Source organism: Heterodontus francisci, chromosome 25 (genome assembly GCF_036365525.1).
Source record: "Heterodontus francisci isolate sHetFra1 chromosome 25, sHetFra1.hap1, whole genome shotgun sequence".
Lineage (NCBI taxonomy): Eukaryota > Metazoa > Chordata > Chondrichthyes > Heterodontiformes > Heterodontidae > Heterodontus > Heterodontus francisci.
This window is the reverse complement of record NC_090395.1, coordinates 47,896,743-47,923,513: the sequence shown is the minus strand read 5'-3', so window position 1 is coordinate 47,923,513 and position 26,771 is coordinate 47,896,743. Positions and strand designations below refer to the sequence as shown.

General features: G+C 38.5%; 1 protein-coding gene across 1 annotated transcript in view; it reads right to left on the bottom strand.

Annotated features, from left to right (window-relative positions):
- Nucleotides 1–2,616: 2,616 nt before the first annotated feature.
- c25h6orf89 (chromosome 25 C6orf89 homolog) overlaps nt 2,617–26,771 on the bottom strand; it is a 31,409-nt gene continuing 7,254 nt past the window's right edge. The window contains exons 2-7 of the mRNA XM_068057193.1: nt 21,172–21,340; nt 13,270–13,415; nt 12,061–12,224; nt 9,080–9,215; nt 6,441–6,573; nt 2,617–4,539 (exon numbers count right to left, since the gene is read on the bottom strand). Coding sequence (XP_067913294.1) covers nt 4,457–4,539; nt 6,441–6,573; nt 9,080–9,215; nt 12,061–12,224; nt 13,270–13,415; nt 21,172–21,340 — 831 coding nt within the window. The 3' untranslated portion in view covers nt 2,617–4,456. The remainder of the gene's footprint in view (nt 4,540–6,440; nt 6,574–9,079; nt 9,216–12,060; nt 12,225–13,269; nt 13,416–21,171; nt 21,341–26,771) is intronic.

Below are 26,771 nucleotides of genomic sequence, written 5' to 3'. Positions count from 1 at the left end.
TGCAATGTATTTAATACATGCTAACCTACTCTCCGTGCTATAAAATCTAAGGGAACATGTTACAATATAAAAGGGTATAATCACACGTGAGTGCTCAAAAAGTCAGTCTTGCTCATGCCATGCATCCTAGACTCAGTAGAAAACTCTATTATATCCTAATAACCCATAAAATTCTTTTACATCAGGCACGATCTTATTTTGTCAGCAGCCACAGGGAATTTCAGGGTTCCTTGGATGGTCAATTTTGGAAAACTGGTTGAAGCTGACACAAACCAACACCACTAGCAGCATTAATTATGAAGATAAACAAAAATAGCTGCCAGAATATTAACCATATACTGCAAAGAGAGACTGGTTTTAAATACAAATATTACATTTGAATCATCGTCCCTTGCACCCTTTTCTTTATCATTGTTTTAATTTTACTTAATGTAAAAGTAATATACTCAATTCTCAATTTTCCCATTACTTTTCAAAGTTTAAGACACTTTTAATTCTCTGCTTTCCTCAGCCACTTTAGGAGATAAATAACATTCAGCTCCAAATCAATTTCTTCAGCTTATCTACATTCAGAAGTGCAAAGATTTGTAATGTCACATTACATATGCAACCAGATCAATTTTTGAAAAGTATATTAATCATCAAACAAGAAGCACTATTGCTGGATGGGTTACACTTCAACTGGACATCTGAAGTAAAGGCCTGCTACCCAACCCGACGACATGTTTCAGGTTTGGGTTCGGGTCAGGTTGGGTCGCTCTTCCGGGTCCAGCTTTCGGGCTCGGGCACACTCTGAGTCTGCGCAGTCTCTAAGACGTCATCGCGCTCATGCTGCAGCTTCCTGCAGATTTGGAATCGCAAAGTAGCTAAAGTGAACATTCTGGTGGTTGAGTCGGGCTGGGCGTGGGAAAAAATGGAAGGACTCAGGGCGGGTCAGGCTCGGGTCCAATGTGGTTCTGTCGGGTTTGGGTTGGGTTTTTTTTCCTGACCTGAGTAGGCCTTTAATATGAAGAGTCAAAATGCAGATGTTAATCAATAATCTGTTGAATTATTAGATGCCGAGAGGTGTATAATGTGGCTGATCTAATATCAAGTTAAAATCACCCCCCATGGTTAGAAGAGGTTACTGATCGCAAACGAGAAACTATGTAGCTAAAGCCAGAATCCAAGGGTACTCCACAGATAATAGAAAATAAGATTATGAATCATCAACAATAGCACAGGTACAGTGGTTTTAAGAGGAACCCAGATAAACATGAACACACAATGGTAACTTATTTAAGTACACAATGCCAGATGTTTGAAAGGTATATTGCAACAACAAATGATTCAAGTTCTTCAAAGTTCCAAAGGTGCATTATCTAAACAAGATCACCAGGGGAAATCCATGCCAAAGACCATACTAATGCCAGAACTTTCAAGTTGATGGCTAATTTAATCGTGTTTTGTGTTTGGAATTTTCTGCTCATCAAGGTAAGGAATGGAATGCTTTACATTTCAAACACCCAGTGTTAGCCTCAGGAGCTCATAAGTCAGATATAACACAGTATAGTTCCTTTCACCTTGACCCAACAATGTACCTTAGCTCCAGCCTCAGAGAAGCCCACTGTACTTCACCAGTATGACAGCGTGTCTTAGTGAGATTACGTTATTGCCAAATAAGGGGCAGTTTTGTGCTGTAGTCCTATCCCCAATAATAAATGGATTGAGACTGCTCAAACTCATTTTTGTAAGATTTATATTGGGCTGGGTTGAATTTGAACTCAGGCCTCAAAAGGTGATTTGCTATGTCATCAAGTCTTTAAAATGATGGATAATTTGAAACGATAATGGCTGAAGGTGCGACCCTAACTTGCTCCTTATATGCATTTTTCATGCTGAGATCACAGTTGACTCAAATAGGTCTTGGATTTTTGAATTCACTAGCAACTATATCTGGTATATGACAGATACTCAAAAATTACACTATATAGTATCTGCTTATCCTGAAGGCCCATACAGCTGCCACTGCAATTGTAAGCTTACTTATCTTGGCAGGTCTTTGCTACATTGTTTAGGACAGACCATGGCCCTGGTATTTCATTCGATTGCTGACAGGCAAACATACCATAAAATTTATGCTATTGCTGATACAATTAAAAAAGGGTTTTAAAAAATTAAAATATAACGGAAGCATTTTCTGCCAATTTATATTCATCAAAGCAGGAAAAAGAGAGGAAAACCTGCTGAAGATAATTACCACTCAACTTCCTTTCAAGATATATCTTGACAAATATATGAATAGGAAGGGAATAGAGGGATATGGGCCCCGGAAGTGCAGAAGGTGTTAGTTTCGGCAGGCATCAAGATCGGCGCAGGCTTGGAGGGCCGAATGGCCTGTTCCTGTGCTGTACTGTTCTTTGTTCTTTGTGGTATCCCAAAAAGAGCAGAAAAGAAGATCAGTGAATAGGAAAATGAGACAGGGGACTCTGCCCATGAAGAGAGAAAGTGTGTTATTGTTACAACACTGCCGTCTATCAGGGGTTCCCCAGTGAACAAAGATTAGCGTCAATCAATCTCTACCCACCAAATATCTACTTCTCTTCTCATCTTGATCCAACTGAGATATGCAGCATCTGTTATAACAAAAATAATTTACTTAAAACAAAACTAGACATTAGGTCACACAGGATCTGCGGAGAGAACGAACAAGCTAACAACTTAGGTATGGCTGTTCATCAGATAAAACAATCTTTTTTTTCCAAAATATCATCATCAAAGCTGAAAATAAAATTCATTTTGAAGTTGTTTTTCTTTAAATGTTTGGCACCATCTATATAATTAAAATGTTGGCAACTGGTCGAGAAGATTTCACATTTTAAAAGCCTTTGTAGATATGGGAAAATGTCCATAGGGCAACAGTATCATGATTTATTGAACATTAAAACTAATCAAAAATTTGTTAAGTGAGCCATGGGGACTTTGTTCCATTGACTAACCACCAAACAATCAAAAACACTTAAACAACATTCTACTCGGTAAGTATTTATGGAAAATCACTGCACAAGCGTTAGGCTCAACAAAGCAAACCAAATTTATGCCCTTTTGGGCATCCTCCATTTAATTTCCTCATGCGCCTAACTACATTGCAAAAAGAAATTAATTAACATTTATGTTGAATTTTAAGAACAAAAAACCCCCCACAAAGTTTATTCACACCATTTTAAATGTGCTACCAAGATTCATGCTGGTTTCTGCTCTATTACCATAGCTAAGCTGCCTTACCAGGGCTTCTCATGATCCTTCGACCACTTAAAACATTCCTAAGTGACCTGCTTCCTGCTGCATGCATACATGCATGAACAATTTATCTGGTGTTTTGAGGTTGTAATGTAGTAATGTCGTACCAATTGGAAGCAATGTGCAGACCATTTCATGTGCGATTATATCATGTACATCTGGAACAAGAGATCTCAGCTGCTGCAGCACTTTCATCACAATCAGATTACTTGTACATAGCTATCAAGGAAATTTCAACCAATGATTTTCCATTCTCATCCACAACCTACAATGCCAAAAGTGAAAGGCTATAATCGCACTTGGATTTTTTTTAAATTCGCAAACACTAAGCTGTTTAAACATATGTAACAATTACAATTTGATTCAAATTTTGGGTTTATCAAAAAATTCAAAGGCAACATATTTCAAGGATTCCTTAGCTTTACACATATACAAATATATTTTTTATATATATATATATGTTTAAGTATATATACAAAGCAAAATTTTACAAAGTTGTTTTGAAAATATGTACATGGTGAGGCTGAATATTTCAATCACAAGTACTATTATGTAAAAGTCACATAATTTAATTTAAAAAAAACACCAATAGATAAACCATGCCTTCAGCAAAGCAATTAGTACTGGAACATTATTTTCTTTTTTGGGGGAGAATATTTTGCCACTTATTCCCCAAATTCATATACTCTTCAGCTCATTCTTTTAAATGACTATTAACTTCTGTTTATAGTCTAAATAAAAATGGTAATTAGTAGTCATTTCGCCCTGAAAACCTTAATGATAACTTATCCCGCATCATTAGTTCACAGAGACAGTAAACAATCAAAAAGACAAATTTACATAGCTTTTGTTTTTATGATATTTAACATTTTCTGAATTAACTTATGTATTAGATGTAACCAAAGAGGATTAACAGAAAATAAAAATTACGTGGAACTCAGAAAAGCTATATTGGACTTATTCAGAAGTCAATGATGTGCAAACTACACTTTGGATTGTTGTGCAATATTGCCAACATAGATTAGTCAAAGTGATAGTCTAACAGCACAAATTAAAACACATTTTGGAATGTAGATCTGTCCACAAACATGCATTTAAATAACAGTTTTAATCTAGATAAATATTGAATATTTGCACACAATCGTTGCATTCATCTAGCAACCTCGAGCAGCCTCGATTAGATGGATCCGACACAAATAATCACTGTTTGCTCTCCAGCTGGTAAAATGGTCATCCGCCAGTAATTTGAATTGGCATAAACTGTATTTTATAAAAATTAAATAATTACAATTAATACAAAGTTTATAACAAACAGCGAGTGGTTGGAATATGGAACTCGCGACCACATGGAATAGTTGAAACAAACATCAAAGATGCATTTAAGGGGAAGTACATGAGGGACAAAAAAAAAGGAAATGTTGATAGGGCGAGATGAAGAAAGGTGGGAGATGGCTCACATGGAACATAAACACTGGCATGGACCTGTTGGACCAAGTGGCCTACTTATGTGCTGTAAATACTATGCAAGTACATAATTATTTTAGTAGTTTATACAGGACAAGACAAGGCAATTTACTCCAGAGGTTTGGCCCAAATTGTATAAATCTAACAGTAACAAGAAAGAAAATTATTTAATGGAAGATAAATTATATTTACATAGCAAGGCCTCCTGTTTGAATGTGATTATATAGGAGTGTCAGCAGCCCATATTACGCAGAACAATAAAGGATTAAAATTGTGCCGGCATAACCCCAAATAATTTTGATTTATCTCAAATGATATCTGTACGCCATCTTGGGCTACTTGCTGTTGTGAATGCAGCTTACTTTTACTTGGAGAGTGTAAACAACAAAAAATGTAGAGTTTGCTATTTAAAATGAAATGGATTCTCCATTAAATAAAACTGACATTTCACATCTCAATACTTTCAAATTATGGCTTTAAAAACATAGTACCAAGGGAACAAAAATAAATGTTTAACAAAAACAAGAAATGCTGGATTCACTCAGCAGGTCTGGCAGCATCTGTGGAAAGAGAAGCAGAGTTAACGTTTCGGGTCAGTGACCCTTCTTCGGAACAGTTCCGAAGAAGGGTCACTGACCCGAAACGTTAACTCTGCTTCTCTTTCCACAGATGCTGCCAGACCTGCTGAGTGAATCCAGCATTTCTTGTTTTTGTTTCAGATTTCCAGCATCCGCAGTATTTTGCTTTTATAAAAATAAATGTTTATCTGACTTCAATATTCAACATAAAAAATAAACAATTCACAGTATTTGGTGTAAAGATGTATCATTAGATAAAAGTTAGCTCATTTAATAAGACAGATTCAGAGTGAATTATTCATTTTTGTAGAGGAATTGGGACAATCGAAGAATATATGTAGGATTGTAACATTAAAAATATAGCTGCAAAGAATTTTGATTAACTAACAATTTTGTGTTTCTTTCTAGCTCCTATAATAAATGGCAAGGACAAGAAGCCCGCTTAACTCATCAAATCTCATCCATATATTTGATATTAACAGTTTTTAATTTGTCGGCTCAGCTGTAAATGCTGAGGAAACAGACTGGGAGATAGTCAAATTTAGACTTTCAATTATCTGGTCATTTCAGCTGTGTACATTATTTTAGCTACTCACACTGTAGGACTCTGTAATCTAGACATTCCACTGCCCCCTGCTGATTTTTTGGTGGAGCTGGGACAGGCAGAGATCGAAATCTCCACATGGTGCCATCAGAGACAGCTGCACCTACTGATATGTCATTGGACATGCCACAGCAGCACTCCATCCCCATCTGGTGCAAAAGCTGAGGACTGGATTAGTAAGGCCTTGCCAGGGAAGGCAGAAACCTTTGCACCAGAGGTGCACCCAAAACAAGTTGTGGGGTACAAAGAGGGAGTGTGAAAACTTAAACCAGTATCTCCATTGGCATTATTTACAACAAAAGAATTCAAAACAAACTAGAATAGAATGATTTAAATAAACATTTTAAATAAACAAATTTTTAAAACTTTTTTTTAAAAATAGTGTCTTTTAAATGGTGCCTGATTATTTTCTCCCCCCATCCGTGAGCTGGGAGAACTTAGAAAAGATAATTTGTCCTCTTATATAGAATATGAACAATAAGGAGCAGAAAAAGCAAGTAAATTTGGTTACATACCGATATCTCCTTCTCCAAGCAGAACTAAAAAGGAGCCACACTGTTCTGCACATTTCTCAGAAGCATTAATATGAAGCTTCAGATTACCTCCACCTACAAACAGCCAGCTGTGCCCAACCTGGAGTTGGTGAGACTAGGACAGAGCAGAGGACATTAAAATCAGATGGTATTTTGTAGTACTGATGCAATTAATGTACAGTCCATTTTTCTTAAGGGAATCACCTTTGGCTGAGTTACTATAACTCCCTAAAGCAGGCATTTCCTTTAAACGGAACTCCAAATCTCCTGAACCTGCGTTTACCAGGGTGTCAGTTGAACACTGGTCTTTTATGATGGTCTTTCTCAGCTGTACAGTTGAAAATTGGGAGCTACAAAGAGTTCAGCCATGTTTGGCTTCTTTCCCAACAGATCTAGACACAACCTGTGTTTTAAGTCTTTAATTCTAACTGGCCTGGAATTTCCTCAAACGGTGTAACCGGTAAGGCAAAATTTACACCATCCTTGCCGGTGGCAACTTATGCCAAGATTTCCTGAGAATCTCAACAGCATATGCCACAACTTGAAAAGCAGCATAAAACAGGCAGAAATCAGTCTAAATAATCAGGGCCTGAGGAAAGTTTGAACTTACACCACATTCCTTGTTTTATGTACAAAAATTAAAAGTTTGAAGCCATCAAATTATCCCTTATGTACATTAACCACATATATTTAAGAAAATGCAATCATGGAAACTTTTCAACTTTTAATGCAACTCATTCTGATGCTGTAAAAATGCATTCCTAGATCCAGATATTACAGTGTACGTCTCATTGAAAAGAAATAAAAGTAAATGTGACCAGAATTCAGAACTGGCATAAATGCAGGAAACTCCTCTTGTGGGTGGAGCTCCATTAATAAGCAGTGCAGGATTTTGGTGGAAGTGCCACTGACACGGTACAAAAGATAAGAGGAAATTCAGGTCTTTTGCACTAAAAAAGACAACATTATGCCGTATGCAAGTATTCAGGAAATTCTAGGCCAGTGTTAAGAGATGAGCAAAGGACAAACATTGCTGCAAACAGTACTTACAGTTCAAAATCTTTCAAAGTGGCTTCCTTATCTTTGTGAAAATAAAATTATAAGTGTACAGTGAAGCCCACTGAGCATACCACTATGGGAAACCAGCCTTCATTGTGATTTTGTGAGCTCTCTGTCTCAATCTCCACACACCTTGGTTTGAGCTCATCTGTTTCATAAGGCAGACTTATAATACGTCAGCTCTGACAACTCTTTGCATCTCCATTTCAGTACTTTTTAAATTACATATCAGTATGCAATGCTGATTAGTTTCACCAATTCCCTTAAATTGAATTTAATGAAATATGTAAACAGAAAAAAAAGACTATTGGCATAGATTAATTTTTTTTTGCTTTGATTCCTTAACATGAATGATTCCTGTAATCAGGCAGTTCCTTAAAATCAACTTACCTGTACCATATACAAACTATTACTGCAAACACCTTCACATCTTCCTTACATACGAGATTTATAGTCCTGGTTACAAATCTGACTAGAAAAACAAACCTAACAAAATTCATATTTTATTTTATAAACTGTTCACACATTTACTCGTTTAAAAAAAAAATCAAATCAATAGTTGAGGAATTGGAAGAGACTGGAACATAGAAACAGGAGTAGGTCATTCAGCCCTGGAGTCTGTTCCACCATTCAGTTAGATTATAGATATTCTGCACCTCAACTCCATTTACCCGCTTTTCCTCCATATCTCTCATTACCCTTACCCAACAACTATCAATCTCAGTTTTGAACAGTTCAATGAGCCAATAGCCACAACGTGTGTGGAAAAATGCTTCTCGATTTCACTCCTAAATGACCCAGCTCTAACTTTGAGATCATGCGTTCTTGTTCTGTATTCCCTCACCAGAGGAAATGGTTTCCCAGTATCTACCTCGTCAAATTCCTCTAAACACCTCAATTAGATCACTCAACATCCTTCTAATCTGAGGGAAATGCAAGCCAAGTTTGTGCAACCTGTCTGCATAATTTAGTCCTTTTATTTCCCAGAATCATTCTGATGAATCGGCACTGCTTTTTATAGCTCTTCTAGTCTTCTGGATTTTTATTTTCCGTTGCATTTGTGTAAGCCTTTTCTGATGCTGTCTCTTACCTCATTTGTTGACCATAGTTGCTTAATTGTGGAGCTTTTGCCTTTTAGAGGCATATACTTGTTTTGTATTGTACCAAATACTTGTTTGTTACTTTCCACTTTTTGTCTTGTAGGTTCACCTATTAACAGTTCTGCCTAGGCTACTGCAGTCAATTTATTTCTATTCCATTTGAAGTTGACCTTACTTAAATTTGGTTTGTGACTCTCCCATCTCTCTCTCAAACAAAATATCAAATTCAATCATATTATGCTCACTGTTCGCAAGACTGATGAAACCATTAACTATAAAAATGTATTATAGAAGTACATGTAAAACTGAAGTTTCTTCTTAGGTGGAGAAGACTGATCAGCAAAAATATGCTCTGTTCTAAAATAATAAATCATGAATGCTTTACAAGAGGAACAGATAATTGAGTTTTTTTGTTCATTATTCAGACACAAAGCACAATACTTTTATTTCAATCTTCCTTACCAGGAGTTGGAATGGAGAACCACGGTTAGGTGCTATTAAACATTTCTTTAGAGATACTTTATTCTCAAAGGGCAACATGCTTGAATTTGGAAAAAGTGTTCGTAGAATATGCATCCCATTTATACGTTGCTTTCTCCTGATTATTATGGAGAAAAGATTAAAATTTGGTTATCATTGTTAAAATATACAGGATTACATATCCAATTTCTTTATTTGTGCATAATAAAAAACAGTTCAAGTGTTTGCCAAAGAACAAAATTAGTAAATGAAGCTTTTCTGCAATCTACTACTTTACCAGTTATAATTTAGAACTGGGCAGTATGTAGATGACATCTAAAGCCTCAGAAAAGTATGTTACACTTTGAAGTCATAGTTTCAAGTCCTTGTTAATTTTTTATAACATAAATTTCTTGAATTACATGATTTCTAAATCAGATTTCTAAGCAAAGACGGTGAGTCCAGCGGCATAGTGCAGTATTAGCATGACTTGTGAACAATCATACTTGCCAGTGTTATATGACAAGGAATGGGGAATTGCATGCTAATAGACTGCCACATGGGTTAACCAGGGATTTCAGAAGCTTTTCTATTCCACAAATAGTAAATATGCCTTTTCATCGAAGATATTTTCATTAACCATCTGAGGATGCAGATTAACTCCAATTCCTACTCTTATAATGTTATGAATTATTCTACTTTTTAAATCACAAATTCTCAAAATAAATTCATAGGAACAGGAGTAGGCCATTCAGCCCATTGAGCCTGCTCCACCATTCAATACAATCATGGCTGATCATTCACTTCAATGCCTTTTCCCCCACACTATCCCCATATCCCTTTATGTCATTGGTATTTAGAAATCTGCCAATCTCTGCTTTAAACATACTCAATGACTGAGCTTCCACAACCCTCTGGGGTAAAGAATTCAAAGATTCACAACCCTCTGAGTAAATTATGTATATAATACATAAATGCCCACTCCAACTACAATATATGTAACACATGGCCTTAAATAAGCTGACTTGGGCACTACATCCGTACAAATATCAGTCAAAATGTTAAATTAGAAAAGGCCATGCAATTTTGATCTATCTATCTGATTAGAACATTTGAAACTAGAGCCGAACAAGGAATTTAAGAATGTGGAAAATGCAGAATCATTTATAACTAGTCACTCCGTTGCTAATCATTACTGAATGCTCCTGTGGCACAGGCATTATTGAGCTTATTTGTTCTGTTGTAATCATGCAATTTAAAAAATTTGATAAGGCAAACTGTAAATTTGGTGTTTTGTGATTGGTTCTTGGAAATAATTCTGTGTCAGTCTCACAAATGTCAGTAATTTTATTTACATCCTTCAACTGGTAACCAAACGCAAATGATTACAGACTATTTGTTTTCAACACGAGGAAAGTCACAAGGGTCTCTTTTTCTCTTTGTTTAACATACTTCCTGAAGTTTACAATACAAATATCGACTGAAGTTTTAACAGGTATGTAATGAGCAGTCAGTTGTATATTTACTGTTGCTTAACAGAAAAAAAGCTTATTATAGAGAAAATCAATATAAATGTTACTAAAACAAGACTCTTTAAATATGTCTCTAGCTTTTTCCAAATTGTTTCTCTTTGCCTGAAAAATTTCTGTCATTTGCTGAGCTTAAATGCTGTTGATGCATGATGGCAATTCTGCAACCGTCACATGCTCAGAATGCATAGCTGTGGTTGGTTGTTCTGTCCAACTACTCTGGGACAAAAATATCCAGGTGACACCCAGGTTTTTGAGACAAGTGAAGGTATTCAAGTAAAAACATTAAAAGATACAAAAGATCATTCAAATCAGTAAATTTAATCACATTATTGTAAATTTTTGATGTTGCTGAAAATGTTAATTTTGGACAAAGAAGTTTCAGTTACTGAGAATAAAAAGCAGACAAAAAAATTCAAAGATCCATTTGGGGAATTTGACTGCTTAATGAATAAACCAGGGCAGGCAATTGTAAAATGATTACATTGACAGTTGCAAAATTAAACATTGACATAAAAGCAAAATGGAATGTCATGACAACAGGTAACAAAGTTTGTAGTCAGGAACTGTATGATTACACAATATTTTTAATGTATAAATATTGTACTACCAAGTGCAAAACTACAAAGCTAACTTTGATGGACTGGACACTGTGTCCGGATGGCCGAAAACCATCTCCTCTGCCAGTTTCTGTTTTCACAACTCTCAAATGGCCAGCATTCCGGAAAGGACAAAGAAAACACTTCAAAGATACTCTGAAGCTCTTCTTGAAGTGCGGCAGCGTTGATATTGAAGACTGGGAGGAGCTTGCTACCAATCGTTCAAAATGGCGACAACGTGTCCATCAAGCTGCATCATGCTTTGAGTCCAAACGCCCTAATGCTGAGGCAGAATGGCGGCAGAGAAGGAAAGAAAAGGAAACACATCCTGCACTCTGGATCCCACTACCTTGTGGGATGCCCTGCCACATGTGCCCAAAGATCTGCGGGTCGAGAATTGGCCTGGTCAGTCACCTGAAGACCCATGACAGAAACTAGTGACCTTGAGGAGACGTCATCCTCGAATTGAGGGACAGCCGACAACTACCAAGTTATTAAAACTTTGTTGTTCACTTTCTTTTGCTCTTATGATCAAGAGGCTCCTTATTGTAAGGTCTGGTGACCACGTAACTAAATGCTTGTGATGTTAATAATTGAAACTCTAACAAAGTAACTGTCTGCCGTTGAGCATCAATCGGATAACAGCTACTCCTAATTTGATCAATTTCAGTCGAGGATGCAGCCTGATTCAATTACAGCTATCTATTAGCAGCAGGTCGTGGAATATTTTATGTTGGGGTAGGGGGAAAAGGAGGAGACCTAGCAAACAGAATAATAATAAAAGCAAGGAATAAATGGAAGACTTCACGAGTAAAATGAGAGAGTTTTTGAAAATATTCACTTTATTTAATCTCACCAGTGAACAATCAGGTTGGATTCTTCTTCTGGAAACAGATAAGAGTTTTTATTGATCTCGTTTTCAATATCCCCTCCAACCTCAGCATATACATCCATGGCCTCCTTGTATTCTGAATATAAGCGTTTCAAATCCTCATACGACAATGATACAGTTGATCCACTCTACAGGAAAAGGTTGAACAAATGAATGCTAATTTGGTATCTGCATCACATTTACAAAAATTATGCAGTTATTAATAGGAATGCACACTGTAAGCCCTAGTAGTCTGTGTACTCAACTGGAATAGGCAATGGTACAAAGGAATCCCAAACTTATAATCCTATGAGCATTAAGAAACGATGATGTAGATATCAGATTAAGCAATTTGTTTGAATAGAAAACTTGATACTTTTTTAAAAACATGATTACCAGGAATACACATACTTTGACTGCTGGACTGTTTTATGTTGTACAATTTATAACTACAGTCTACGGTAAAGGCCTGCTACCCGACCCGAACCCGACAGGACCCGACGTGTTGGGTTCGGGTCCGGTCCGGTTGCACTTTCGGGTCCGGCATTCGGGCTCAGGTCAGGCCGGATCGGACACACTCTATCACCACCTCAGGTAAGCGAAACTAATGTTAATTTACTTTTTGGACTTTAAAGGTAATTTTGTTAGTTATTTTAAGCTTGTGCAGGTAAGGAACAAAGTGAAAAACAGAAGGCAAGTTAACTAGTTTAGTTTAGTTTAGTTTAGTTTAGAGATGCAGCACTGAAACAGGCCCTTCGGCCCACCAAAGAAGGGTCACTGACCCGAAACGTTAACTCTGCTTCTCTTTTCACAGATGCTGCCAGACCTGCTGAGTGGTTCCAGCATTTCTTGTTTTTATTTCAGATTTTCCATAAGCAGACCAAATCTCATGAAGCAAAGTACAAGTTTGTTCACTGCGTAAAGGAAAATCATCTTGCATCTATTCAGGTAGATTACTTTACAGGTTACAAATATATTCTATTTAAAACTATTTTTACAGAAATTTGAGCATCATAATTTTCCCTCAAAAAAGCTTATTCTATGACATTTCAGCAAACATTACTTCAGAAACAAGTCTAACAGTCACAAGCACTGTTCCAAGAATGCTGTCTTTTTAAAGTATAGTAAGCAATAAAGATGATGGTGTACAACCAAATAAAAAGGCCAACACTTCAGCCTAACATAACTTCTCACCTTGATTACAACTGGCTGCACTATTCGATGATTATACTTGGAAACATGTTTCATGTCACTCACTGTTCCAACAGTGCTCAGGGCAGCACATTCAGTGCAGTTGGGAATCAGCCGCTCACATCCAGAACATTCCCAATCGTGAAAAGCTGCAAGAAACAACAACTTTAATTGTAACAACACAATGGAAGACACGTTTGTTAAATATGTAGGATTGAGATTCAGTGGAAATAAAGTATGACTGGAAACAAATAATTGCACTTAAACATCCATCTATAGAGTATTAACCGCATCCCTAGGTCTCTGTTTCAGGTCTCTCAAGAATCTTAATTCCTATGGTAAACTTCCTTTCACTGTTCCTTTTCTCGATATAGGGTAAATTGCGGCTTGTGTAGCTCATTCTGCTAACTTGTTCTCCTATAATCTTTTGCATTGTTCCTCAGTGTTTGCCATGCCCCCTAATATTATCATTCCTATTGTGCCTATGTCCATATCATTTATTATAAGTGAACAAAAGAAATCGCCAGCACAGATCCTTGGGCACACCACTAACCTACATCCAGCTAATCCAAAAACACCCATTTGCTCTGGGCTCAGCTTTTTGTCCCCTAGCCATCCAACTATCCTATTGGCTACATTCCCTTCAATATCATGACCCAATTTTGTAACAAATCTCTTAAATGGCACCTTATCTTTGCTTTGTAAAAATCAATTTTTCTAACATCCATTTATTAAAATACTGTGGTTATGTCAAGAAATTAAAGTTCATTAGTCAAGTATGACTGATCCACACAAATGCATGACAATATGCATCCATGCAAATGTTTCTGACAAGTGCATACTTTGCCAGGTATTCAAAAATTCCATCCTATATTATGGGCTCTAGATTTTGCCCACAACAGAGGTAAAATTAACAGCATAGAATTCCCTGTCTTATTCTTTTTCTTGAAAAGGGATGTGACATTTCCCAGCCTCCAGTTTCTTAGCACAACTTCCATTTCCAATTTTTTGGGGGATTAATTATAGTTAGTGCCTATGTTATCTCTTCCCCATCCTCCTTCAGTGTTCTGAGATGCATTCCATTTGGACTTGGTGACCTTTCTACTTTTAGTCTGATTAAATGTAGTATGCAGTTGAATATTTATCAAAAGTGGAGTCCCTTCCAAATCCTCATCAGGTATTATAACCATTGTACTTTCGACTGGCTCTGTAAAAACTGATAGAAAATATTTAAACATCAATGTCATCCCTTCCTCATGAATATTACCAAACCTTTAATTACTCCATTTACTTATTATTCATTTATAAAATCTCTCAACATTTCCCTTTATGCTGACCACCAGTTTCTTCAACACTCTCTACTTCCTTTCTATACCTTTTAGAATTTACATTCTTCCATACAGTTATGTCCCCTTTTAAAATCTTTGTTCTGCCCTCTATTTATTCATGGAACTCCTGCCTTGGATGTACTCTTTTTACTCATTGTTAAAATGTATTTGAATTACACTTAAATATCCCTCACCACTAGTTCACAGTTTGATCTGCTGAGAGTGTAAGTGTGCATAGGTGATAGTGCATGCAAAGAGAGTGCACACGTGAATGGAAAATAAGATGAGACACAGAGAGTGAGAATGTGAGTGCGCGTAAATATACTACAAGAGGTACATAAATTAGAGTGGGAAGCAAACAAAGAAAACTTTTCTTGAATTTTTTTCTTCACGTGCAGGTCAATCAATATTCAAAAATAAATTGCAGATCATTCAAAATGTGTTGTAATGCATTGCATGAGGATATGTTTTTTTGAAGACAAATGTTAAATATTAGCAGTGAAAATAGACAACACCCTTTTACTTGCCACATATGTGGCAAATAAAAAAAAGCTTTCCTATGGGACATCATTTCTGCAAGAATTGGCTTCATTTTAAATTCTTACTTGTTGACACAATCTTTGACCAATACTTCAGCTTGATCAGCCCTGCCAGATAAATGTTCTGCTAAAAAGAATACATGTGATTTTGAAATAGACTTTTGTTTTTCAAATCGGAATCAATTACCTATATGCAGGACAATACAGGGGGAAAACAATGAATTTTTTTAAATTGCAGAAAGGAAACAAATAGGAATTACGAAAGAAAATTGGTGGGCAAAATAAAAGGAAATGTTGAGCATTTTTAAAATTTAGGACAAAGTATAATCATTTTTTCTATTATCTTCTTTTACAAAAGATTGCTGCTTTTTATTTTGGGAAGGAAGTGGCAGCAGGGGGGAAAGGAGAGGGAGAGGGCAGAGAATAAGTCTGGGCAAACCACCATGCTACAATGGTGGGCATGCAATAAACAGAATGTGGTTCATTTAAGCAAGCAACCTATAGGGTGGGTGTCCAGTGAACCCTTGTCAGTTGGGGGGGCAAGGGGAATTAGGGCAGCTGGGAGAAGAGAGGCCTCAAAATAAAAAAATCAGGACACTGGTGACATTACTATTCCCTTGCATGGCAGACCAATCAACTGCCTTGCGGTTGGTGCATGGTCCTCACTAAGTGTAGCAATGGGATTTCAATTTATGGTCTGCAAAAGTATGACAACAGAAATAAACATTTTCTTGGGCATGGGAGAGTCGTGAAGCAAAAGTATACATTTAAAAATATCGTTTTTTTTTAACATAATTCACACTAATATCTCAAAAAATTCAAATTGTCCTCACGCCCAGTGAGTATCATCACAGCTAAATTATTGCTGCAAAACCATCCAAAGGATTTGGTATGGCAGTAAATGCTTATCCAAATTGTCTGCATACAGCAGAGGCTATTGTTTTGGCAGCTATTGTCTCATGACATTGAATGTGGCAAATTACATTGCCATCTGTAGGTTTAGCAGGTATTGCATGGAATTCAGTGACCCACCCACCAATTTCATTCTATAACATAATGGATTCGGCTTCCATTACTGTACCTGGTACTGCATTTCATGTCCTATGAACACTCTGCATAAAAACAAAAAGCCTAACCGCGTCTGTTAGATGATGACCTTAAATGTATATCCTTCAGTTACCAACTCACATGCCAATGCTAATAGTTAAGCCTGCTTGACTTACCAAAATCTTTCCATTTTGGACATCTCAATTATATTGCCTCTCAACCATTTTTTATTCGAATGAAAAAGAACCCCAGTTTCTCTAATGTCTTCTCATCACTAAAGTCTCTCAATCTTGTCATCCCCACTCTTTTCTGCAGCCTCTCCAGGAGTTTGACCTCCTTCCTATCATAAGGTTATCTCATACTCAACACAACATTGTAACTGTGGCACAACCAATGATTTGAATAGGTTTAGAGTTACCTCTTCGCTTTTGTATTTCGTGATCCTACTTATATAATCTAGGATCCAGCTTTGAGGCAACACAAGCAATACTGAAAAATGATATTTAAAATGTAAATTCATAGTTTTCATATAAAAGGCTCCGATCCTCTCCACCCCAGAAAACAATCAAAATAGCCAAAAAAGTAATCTCTTCCAGCACTGGACATAATGAAGACACGGTCACCTCAGAGAATTCATGAGAACAAGCTGCATAACGGAAAAATAATGTTTGAGAACCTTTACTCCCAAAGGCCTACATACTGTGTCTGTGTTCATTTACTCTTTTGTCTTGCAGAAAATGAATTGGACATCAAAATCTCAACAGAATGTCTCTAAAGAAATTGTTAGCTACTTAATGTGAAACAAGAATTGTTGCAGACTATAACATATCCTGCAATTTCCATTTGATAAGATTCAAAGATTAGTCCCCTTACACATTGAAGAAAGTAAATCATGAAGATGACATATAAAGAACAGTTTGATGGGAGTAGTTAAAAAGTTACCAAAATATACTAAAATCAAACTGCAGAAGTCTTTTATATAATCATCAAAACTATGATCCAACACTCCACTCACTTGTTATTTTGTGTACACAAAGCTGAAAAATTGGTTGTCTAGCTTTCAATTTCCTCTTAAACAGGAAGGTTGCAAATACTTTGTTATATTCATTATGCAGAACAGGCTCGAAGGGCTAAATGGATTACTCCTGTTCCAATGTTACAATTGAATAAGATCAATGATAGAAAGGAAGTCTTGCACTTTAATACAAGGACATGTCATTCATTATAGATTATAGTTCCAAATTCCAAGGTTGGAGACCACCTGCAGCTGTACTGAAAATTAAAAGTAATGAGAAGCATGTTGCTGTCTCACTCATGTGTGAGTCACTGTTTCAACTGGGATACATCACATTTTTAATTTCCAGATGTCTTGTATTCAAACCCTGGGAGACCCTAAGTGGATTGTTTTGTTAACTAAGGGCGGAAACGATAACTCAGTGTTCAAGAACAAGGCTGAACCTAAACCAAGCAGATATTAAACATCATGTTATAACTTTATTAACAGACTGCAGCTCCACAATTCACCACTAAAATGAAACGCAACTTTAATAGATTCCCATTTCCTGTACCAAATTTCATCTATACACTTCCATTACAGAATACCTCTGCCAACAAAATACTTTAAATTGCATTTTTTGCTGTTTTGTACACAAATGCAACAGCCAACTGCATACAATGGGTTGGATTTTGTGTAGGAGATGGGCTCCCGGTGCCGGGCGAAAAAGGCCGGGGGAAACCAGCGCCAGGTCCAGCGCTGCAACTCTGCACCACAGGTAAGTGAGGCAGGTTCGCTAGGACCAGTTGGGAAGGCCTCGACGCCGGAGGTTGATGGGGTGGTCGTAAAGCTCGGGGGAGGGGGTCCTGGAAGGTGCATTGTTTCCCAGTCGGGGCCCGCTGTGTGCCGCAGATTGTCCACGGAGGAGGGACCCCTCCTGAAGCCCACAGGGAGGGCACCTCATTTTACAAGGCAAACCCCACCCACCCAACCACCCCGCAGCTGCTTAGATTGCAGTGGCGGTGGAAAGAGCCCCTTAAGTGGCTGTGAATAGGCCACTTAAGGGCCTCAATTGGCCTCTGGGATGGAAGGCTGTCATCGGCCTATCCCGCCCACGGCCAGAACGCTTGGCGATGAACCCTCCACCCCTCGCCGTTATTTAACGAGTCCCCCTGCCTCCGACCTCGCCTCAGGGTGACTCATAAAATGCAGCCCAATAAGTCCCAACAAATCAACAAATGACACAAATTTAATCTGTTTATTAATGGCTTTGGTTGTGAGTAGAATGTTAGCCAGGATATTGGGAGAAAGGTCTGCTCTTCCAATACAGCCAAGGATCTTTTAAATACACAAGAGGAGGCAAGTGGGTACTTGGGTTAATGTCATATCTGATTGATAGAATCTCCAACAATGCAACTGCTTCTGTACTGCACTGAAGTCTCAGCTATGATTATGAGCTCGGGTTTTGGAGTGGGGCTAAAGCTAACAGATTCCCCCATAATGTTGCGCATGGTAAGTCAATAGTTACGCTGTTTTAAAGGTTGCGCATACAAAATCAATTGGTAGCGGTCACACAAGCACAATTGAAGGTTGTAGCCAAAAAAATCAGGGTGAAACATTCATGGGCAATGACCATGTATGTATAATATGGAAATCAGAGAAGAAGCACACAGTGTGGATGCCCATGATAATTTGTAAGAGGATTAAGCCCCCAACTATAATACTAGAGAACCACCAAGGTTTTAGAGGAAATCCTTTCAAATATTTAAAAGTTACAAAATATAACTATATTAAGGAAAAAATTATGTCTAATGGTCCGTATTTGAAAGTTACGCAGAACTACACATTTGCAGTGATGAAACAAATTGCATTAAAAGGATTTTGAAAAAGGTATTTGAGTGCTTTGATGGCTAACCATAATTTAAAAAACCTTACACTTTGCTACATTCAGACCTAGCTTGGTGCTTTTAAATTATTTTTAAGTTTGTTTATAACTTAGTTGCTCATATTCTATTGCAACTGTTGAGAAACTGAAAGTCAAGGCCGGCATGGTCAAATCCAGCAGTCAATCACATGGGAAGGATGACCTAATCAAGTGTGGTTGAATAAGTTTCCCAGGTTAGAATTATATTGGCTATGATTAATTATAACTGAAACAGTACAAAGAATGTGACAGGAAGTCTCTGCCAGTATGAACTGTATGCAAGGCTCATCTTATGTATCCTGCAATTAAGATGCACAATACTGACAGAGAAATAGTAACTCATTGAAAAAAATCTAATTCATCCTCAAAAATGTATACAGTATTTAGAGCAACATCAAAATGAAATTTAAGCAATTTGTATTGCAATGCTTCATGAGTTTCTTTGTTCCTTTCCAAATAACATTTACAGATGTGAGGATTGAATCTTGAAAGCCAATATATGGCACTGGAGAGGAAAGGAAATTATACCAGACTGGCTGAGCTTGTGGTAGAAATGAATATTTGCTTGTAGGCTTTTTAAAAACAGAAACATATTTCCATACTGCTAGATTCAGCAGAGTTAATTTCAGTCTTTTTTTAAATCAGTAAACCAACAGCCTAAGAGCAGTCTGGTTGTCCATTCCATTTTTTCCTCAAAATGCAGGCACATTTATGCTCACACAGTAGTGGCTTGAAGGGTAACAGAGTTAGATGTGTTAGCATTGATGCTGTTTATTTATTTGAGTTCCGGAAGCACTGAACAATAGGAAGCCCCATGTCCCACCCCACCAGGGGTCAGGAATTGGAATAGTCATATTCATCAGCAAGCATCTTAGGTCTGCATTAAATATCTTCAATAATGAAAGTTCAGTTAAATCATTGTCTGCTCACAGTTCTAAAGTTGGGCCCCTGTTTGGAGCCCTATGTTGGGCAGGTCAAACAGCAGGAACCTAAACTGACAGCCCTAAGGGCGCTGTGCGCCAGGATAATGGTCAGATTCTTTCTTGGTCATACAGTTGTCTGCAATTTCAGCAGTTTGTAAAAATGGGCTATTTGTATTTTGAATCCTAAGCCAGCTGTGTAGTGCAGGTGGTTGAGGAAAAGGCTGCTGCTGCTCCTCTTGTTCCTCATCAGTGGTCCAAGGTAAAGCTGCATAAGTGGCTCCCATGCTGCTGAGAAGGCTGACAGATGGGAAGTGCTGATCAAAGACAAAAATGCCAAGCTGGCAGAAATGACCTCCAAAGTCTTGGAAATCACCTCGAAAACAGTGAAACACTCAGAACAAGTCCTGTGAGCAAAAGCCTTTCACTTAGGTAAAACAGCAGTTGTCATATCTCAGTACTTAAAGGCTTTCCAGCCTGTCAATTGCACAGCTCCATCAATCCCCACTGTCCTCTCATTTTATTCAACCTGGTGAGTTCCAGGAAACCTATACGCTGCTAGTTAAAGGCAAAATCCAGGGTTAAAAATGCACTTAATTGCCTTTTAGCATATGTTGATGCAGACCTACCTATCCCATAGGGGTTTCCTGTGCTACCAAACATACTCAAGTTAAATACACAAGTTGGCGGGTTCCTGCCAGCTTCCCAACATGCTGGCATTTCTTGCTCTTTTCACCTATTGCATGCACTGGCACTCAACCACCCTGGCAGGTTAAAATTCCTCCCTAAATGTGAGGAATTGGTAATTGTCTAGCTTACATTAGATTTTTTAAAAATCTACTCGAACTTAAAACATTCTTCCAGTGTTTTGTGTTCTTTACTCTTCTGCTTTTTATAGAAAGTTGCAGAGTAGTTTTCTAAATATTCTGGTTGGTTCAAGAATGAACAATGTATGTTTTTCCAAGCCAGTTTTAGTTCTACAGTGTCTCTTCCGTGTTGGATCTGCAAGGTACTGACACAAGTATAAATTTGTTTTACTGCAGTTTTTTTACAATTGAAAATCCTTATCAGTTCAAATATAAACATACTATGAGTCTGCACAATATTCATAAGCTCACTATGATCTTTAGTAAGGTTTCAATTACCACATTACCTTCCAGATTGTACTTTTTGGCAATTGGTAGGCAAAAAAGACGGACATGACCAATTATTGGACTCCTCCAGCTCTGGTCTTCTGCGTCTGCACTCTGGCAGTGAGATCTGCCATAGGGGCTGCTGAAGGAGTAGGCTGCCATTACAAGGAGCCCGAGGGCAACCACAATCTGTCAGGAGGAAATGAACAAGGTAGATAAATAAATTCCAACAAAATCTAAATGACAATGAATTTGTTAACTTGAACACATTAACAAGATGATATTTCTGGTTTGATGAACAAGAGTTATTCAATTTCTAACCTCAAAAAAATCCATAATAGATCAGATGAGGCACCGTATTTTACTTCAATCATGGATTTTTATAAACTGCAGCAACAAGCCTGGGATATTCATAAATCATACAGCATACTGATGCCTGGAATTGCAGCTTTACACAGAGGTTGTTCAAATTACCCATTCATTACATCTTTCACATGAAAGATCTAGCATTATTAACTAGAAAACATGTTAAGTAATCTGATGCATATCAAAAACCTAAATAAAAAGGTCTTGCTCCCATTGCAGTCCAGTAGTAAGGACTGTTGTACTGAGACACTGTGCTACAAATTGGCAGGTTGTTCACTTATATTACCATGTCCAGTTACCTCCCAATTTCAGATAGCCATGTATAGGAAACACCACATTATAGCAAAGTAATTATTCACAACTAAGTGGAGGAGAGGAGAAATCAATTAAATATTAATTTTTAAAAGAATATTTGTCAGGCTTGAAAGCTCTCACAAACTTTATAACATACAAACATACGAATTAGGAGCAGGAGTAGGCCACTCAGTCCTTTGAGCCTGTTCCGGCTTTCAATAAGTTCATGGCTGAACTGATTACTCTACATTTCCACCTACCCCCAATAACCTTCCACCCCTTGCTTATCAAGAATCTATCTACCGCTGCCTTCAAAATATTCAAAGACTCTGCTTCCACCATCTTTTGAGGAAGAGAATTCCAAAGACTCATGATCCTCTGAGAAAAAATGTCTCATGTCTTAAAACGGCGACGGCTTATTTTTAAACAGTGATCCCTAGTTCTCGATTCTCTCACAAGGGGAAACATCCTTTCCACATCCACCCTGTCAAGACCCCTCAGGATCTTATATCTTTCAATCAAGTCGCCTCTTACTCTTCTAAATTCCAGCGGATACAAGCCTAGCCTGTCCAATCTTTCCTCATAGGACAGCCCGCCCATTCCAGATATTAGTCTAGTAAACCTTCTCTGTACTGCCTCCAACGCATTTACATCCTTCCTTAAATAAGGAGACCAGTACTGTACGCAATACTCCAGATGTGGTCGCACCAATGCCCTGTATAGCAGAAGCATAACCTCCCTACTTTTGTATTCAATTCCCCTCGCGATAAACAATAACATTCTATTAGCTTTCCTAATTACGTGCTGTACCTGCATACTAACCTTTTGCGATTCATGCACTAGGACACCCAGATCCCCCTGCATCTCAGAGCTCTGCAATCTCTCACCATTTAGATAATATGCTTCTTTTTTATTCTTCCTGCCAAAGTGGACATTTTCCCACTTTCCCACATTATACTCCATTTGCCAGGTCTTTGCCCACTCACTTAACCTATCCATATCCCTTTGCAGCCCCTTTATGTCCTCTTCACAAGTTACTTTCCTACCTATCTTTGTGCCATCAGCAAATTTAGCAACCATACCTTTGGTCCGTTCATCTAAGTCATTTACATAAATTGTAAAAAGTTCAGGTTCCAGCACAGATCCCTGTGGCACACCACTCGTTACACCTTGCCAACCAGAAAATTTATGCCTATTCTTTGTTTCCTGTTAGCTAGCCAATCTTCTATCCATGTCAGAAGTTACCCCCTACACAATGAGCTTTTATTTTCTGCAATAACCTTTGATGAACCTCATGTAAGGAAAATCTATTTAATTCATTCCCTGGGTCTCCTAACTTTCCAAAGAAAGTTTCAGACAGACAGACCTGGTCATCTGCCTGCAGTGCCAATTCAGTCTCCTCTGGGGGAGCTGGTTTGATTATGGCCTGATCCACTACACGTTCAAGGAAACTGCAGGGGTATGTCTCCTGCCACTGCCCTGTCTCTCTGACCTCCTGCAGTCTTTCGTTCACTACTGGGGAGGGGGGGGGTTGGGCGGAAAATGGGGGCTACCACCTTCACCCCTGCCAGATCACTACCTAGGAGCAGGTCAACTCTGTCCACAGGCAAACTAGGAACAATCCCTAGGGTCACCGGTCCCGAATCTAGGTCACACTCCAGGTGCACACAGTGTACAGATACAGGCATACACTGCCCTCCAATACCATTCACCACCATGCTGGTGTTGACTGCATTCGCTGGCGGAAAGGTCAGGCCGTTTCCCAGTAAAAGGGATTTACTGGCCCCTGTGCCCCTGAGAATTACTACGGGCTTGCTTACCCCCCTCGAGGGGTATGGGGTTACTTTCCCTTCAGACACAAAACCCTGCTAATCTTCAGGAATCCTATTAAATTTCCCTGCACTTGCAGCCATAAGCTTCCTGGGTCTCACTCTTATTGCAGTTAAAGCCACAGCTTGTTATGCTGTGCTTTCCATCAGGTTCTCTTCTTCACTGAGTGGGTGTGCCTTGACTAACTCCACAGGTTTTCCCTTTAGTTTCCAGCAGCCAGCTTTTAGATGACCTGCCTTATTACAATGGAAGCACACAGGTCTCCAGGTCTCACTCCTGCTCACTGCACCTTCTTTGTTGGCTAGAGGAGGACCCCTTGTGTCTCCTGCTTTTCTTTCTCTCCTAGGACTGCTTGGGCTCCTATCACCTTCCACCCTTTATCCTTTTCAGATTTGTGGGGGTGACTAGGAAAGGTTCTCCCCTGGGAAACTGACTTATAAATTAAAGCAAACTCATCGGCCAGAACGGTTGCGTGCCGAGCTCGCTGAACCTGCTGCTCCTCGACATATGTCTTTATGGAGAATGAGAGAGAGTTTTTAAATTCCCCTAACAGAACTACTTCCAAGAGATTCTCATAGCTGAGCTGTACTTTAACAGCCCTCAGCCACTGGTCAAAAGCAAGCTGCTTACTTCTTTCAAACTCCAGATAAGTTTGAGTAGCTTGCTTCTTGAGGGTTCTGAACTTCTGGCGATGAGCTTCGGGTACTAATTCATATGCCCCAAGGATAGCACTTTTTGTCAATTTCATAATTTAATGAAATCAAAAATAATTTTGATGAATCTGGCAACAAATAATAAACCTCACGGGCTTTTCCAATTAGCTTGCTTTGCAGTAAAAGAGGCCAGGTCTCAGCTGGCCATTTTAGCTGCCTTACCAGTTTCTAAAAAGGACACAAAAAAATCTTCTACATCCTCCTCAGTGAATCTTGGAATTAGTTGAGCTAGTTTTAACTCAAGCCGCCTTAGCTCCCTTTCTTCGAATTCTTTCTGGAAGGTTCTTTCCCTCTACTATCATTCCTGCTCTTGTCTTTCTTTTTCTTCATGCTCCTTCTGGAAGGCTCTTTCTTTCTCCCTCTCCTGTCTCTCTCTTTCCCTGTCTTCTAATTCAAGTTTCCTTTGTTCCAATTGTATCTTTGCTAACAATATCCTATCAGAGTCTACTTCATCCCTGTTTCTGCTTCTTCAGATTCAAGGGAAAAATGGTTGGCTACTAGTCCTCGGAGTTCAGACATCCGAGCCTTGTCACACACAGTGATCCCACACTGCTCAGCCATTTTCCTCAACTCCTCCATAGACAGTGCTTTTAACTTATCCCAAGTTACTTCACCCTGGCTTGAGGAGCTACTAGCTTCAGTCGCAGACATATTAGTATTCAAGCACACACAACCACAAGAAAAGCCGTATTGAAATCTTGCTCTTTTTTGATTGGGAACAATTTGGCTTCCCAGTTCCAATTTCTCTCGTTTGGCTGTGGGTCAATCCCGGATGCTAGCACCCTAATTTCTGTTATAATCATGTGAGAAAGGTGTCTGGGGGTCCCTCTCAGCCTTCACCTGGTCCTACCGTAACAGGGTTTAATTTTAAACACACCATGTTTTTAGCTCCCCCTTGGTGAATCCTTGTTCACCGCTTTCCAATTATAAGGCAAAGAAACCAGCACAAACAGGTTTTCTTAGGTTTAAAGAAGAAAAGTTGAAATTTATTAAACTTAAACTCTAATTAGGTTGATGTCTATGGATACACGATGCGCCCTGCTAGCAGGCATACATGACACACACATGCAAATAGAGATATTAAAGAGAAGAAAAATGAAGTGGAAAAATTTGAGGCAATATCTGAAGAATTTTTATTACGGTTCTTCGAGCTCATTGTAGGTAGATCTTGCTTTTCATTGGGGCCGAGTATTCTTCTTAAGTCTTGTTCGCTGTAGGAGATTTTTCTCTCTTGGGTTCCTGTGTCTTCAGAGGCTTATGAGAAAAAGATGGAAGCAGACAGGAGAGATCTTCTCAGTCCAGGAGCAAACAGTCTTTCTCTCTTCAACTCTGTGGCTAGCTCAAAAGACCCCCTGGAACAGCCAGTTAGTCATGTGACCAGTTGGTCCAACCAGTCCTGGCCCCTGTGGATTGCGTCACCCCAGCAAGCCCTGAAATGTGTTTCCCCACCCCCTCACTGTCCGGTGATCAACATCCATTGTGGGCTGAATGTGTCAGGGAATGGTCCTTTATCCCTCCAAATACTGTCTGTTATTATGCAAATGTCTTTTCCAGCCACAGCTGGTCTGTTTAACAAGTCATTTCCCCACTCCAGCGACAGTTAAAAATCAATGTTCATGACAAAATTAATGTGCCTCATTTTTGGCTGGTGGGGGCCTAGCATGACAGTTCTCAAAGTAAAGTAACTTGTTTTCCCTTTTTTAATATTAGTGTTGACTTGATTCTAACTTGTATTTGTTTCCATGAGAAATTTTTTATAAAAGTTGGTCAATATTTCTTTTACAGTTTCTTATTCTAGAGGTACTGATGGATTTGATCTATTATGCCAGGATAGATCTGCTACTGCTACAAATAAATCTCGAGGAGGGGGCATATGTATGTACATGAATAAATGGTGGTACCAAAATTTTCAAGAAACGTATTTGCCTTGCTAACATTGAATTACTATGTGTGACTTTTAGACCTATCTGCCCCATGAAGTCAATCAACTACACATCATTCTGGCATATATTGCACCAGATGCTAGCACGGAGGAGATGGCAGGAGTTGTTTATGAAGTAGTCCAAGAAATAGCTGCTCCTTCCCCAGATTCACCAAAGATCATCCTAGGTGATATCAATCACAGTGACGTGGCTTTGAGGGACATTCTCCATAACTGCACTAAGTGTGTTGACAAACCAACTCATGGGGACAATACACTGGATCAAAGTAAATGTAAAATGAAGGATGTAAATGTGTTGGAAGCAGTTCAGAGAAGGTTTACTAGACTAATAATTGGAATGGGCGGGTTGTCTCATCAGGCAAGGTTGGACAGGCTAGACTTGCATCCGCTGAAATTTAGATGAGTAAGAGGTGACTTGATTGAAACATATAGGGTCTTGACAGGGTGGATGTGGAAAGGATGTTTCCTCTTGTGG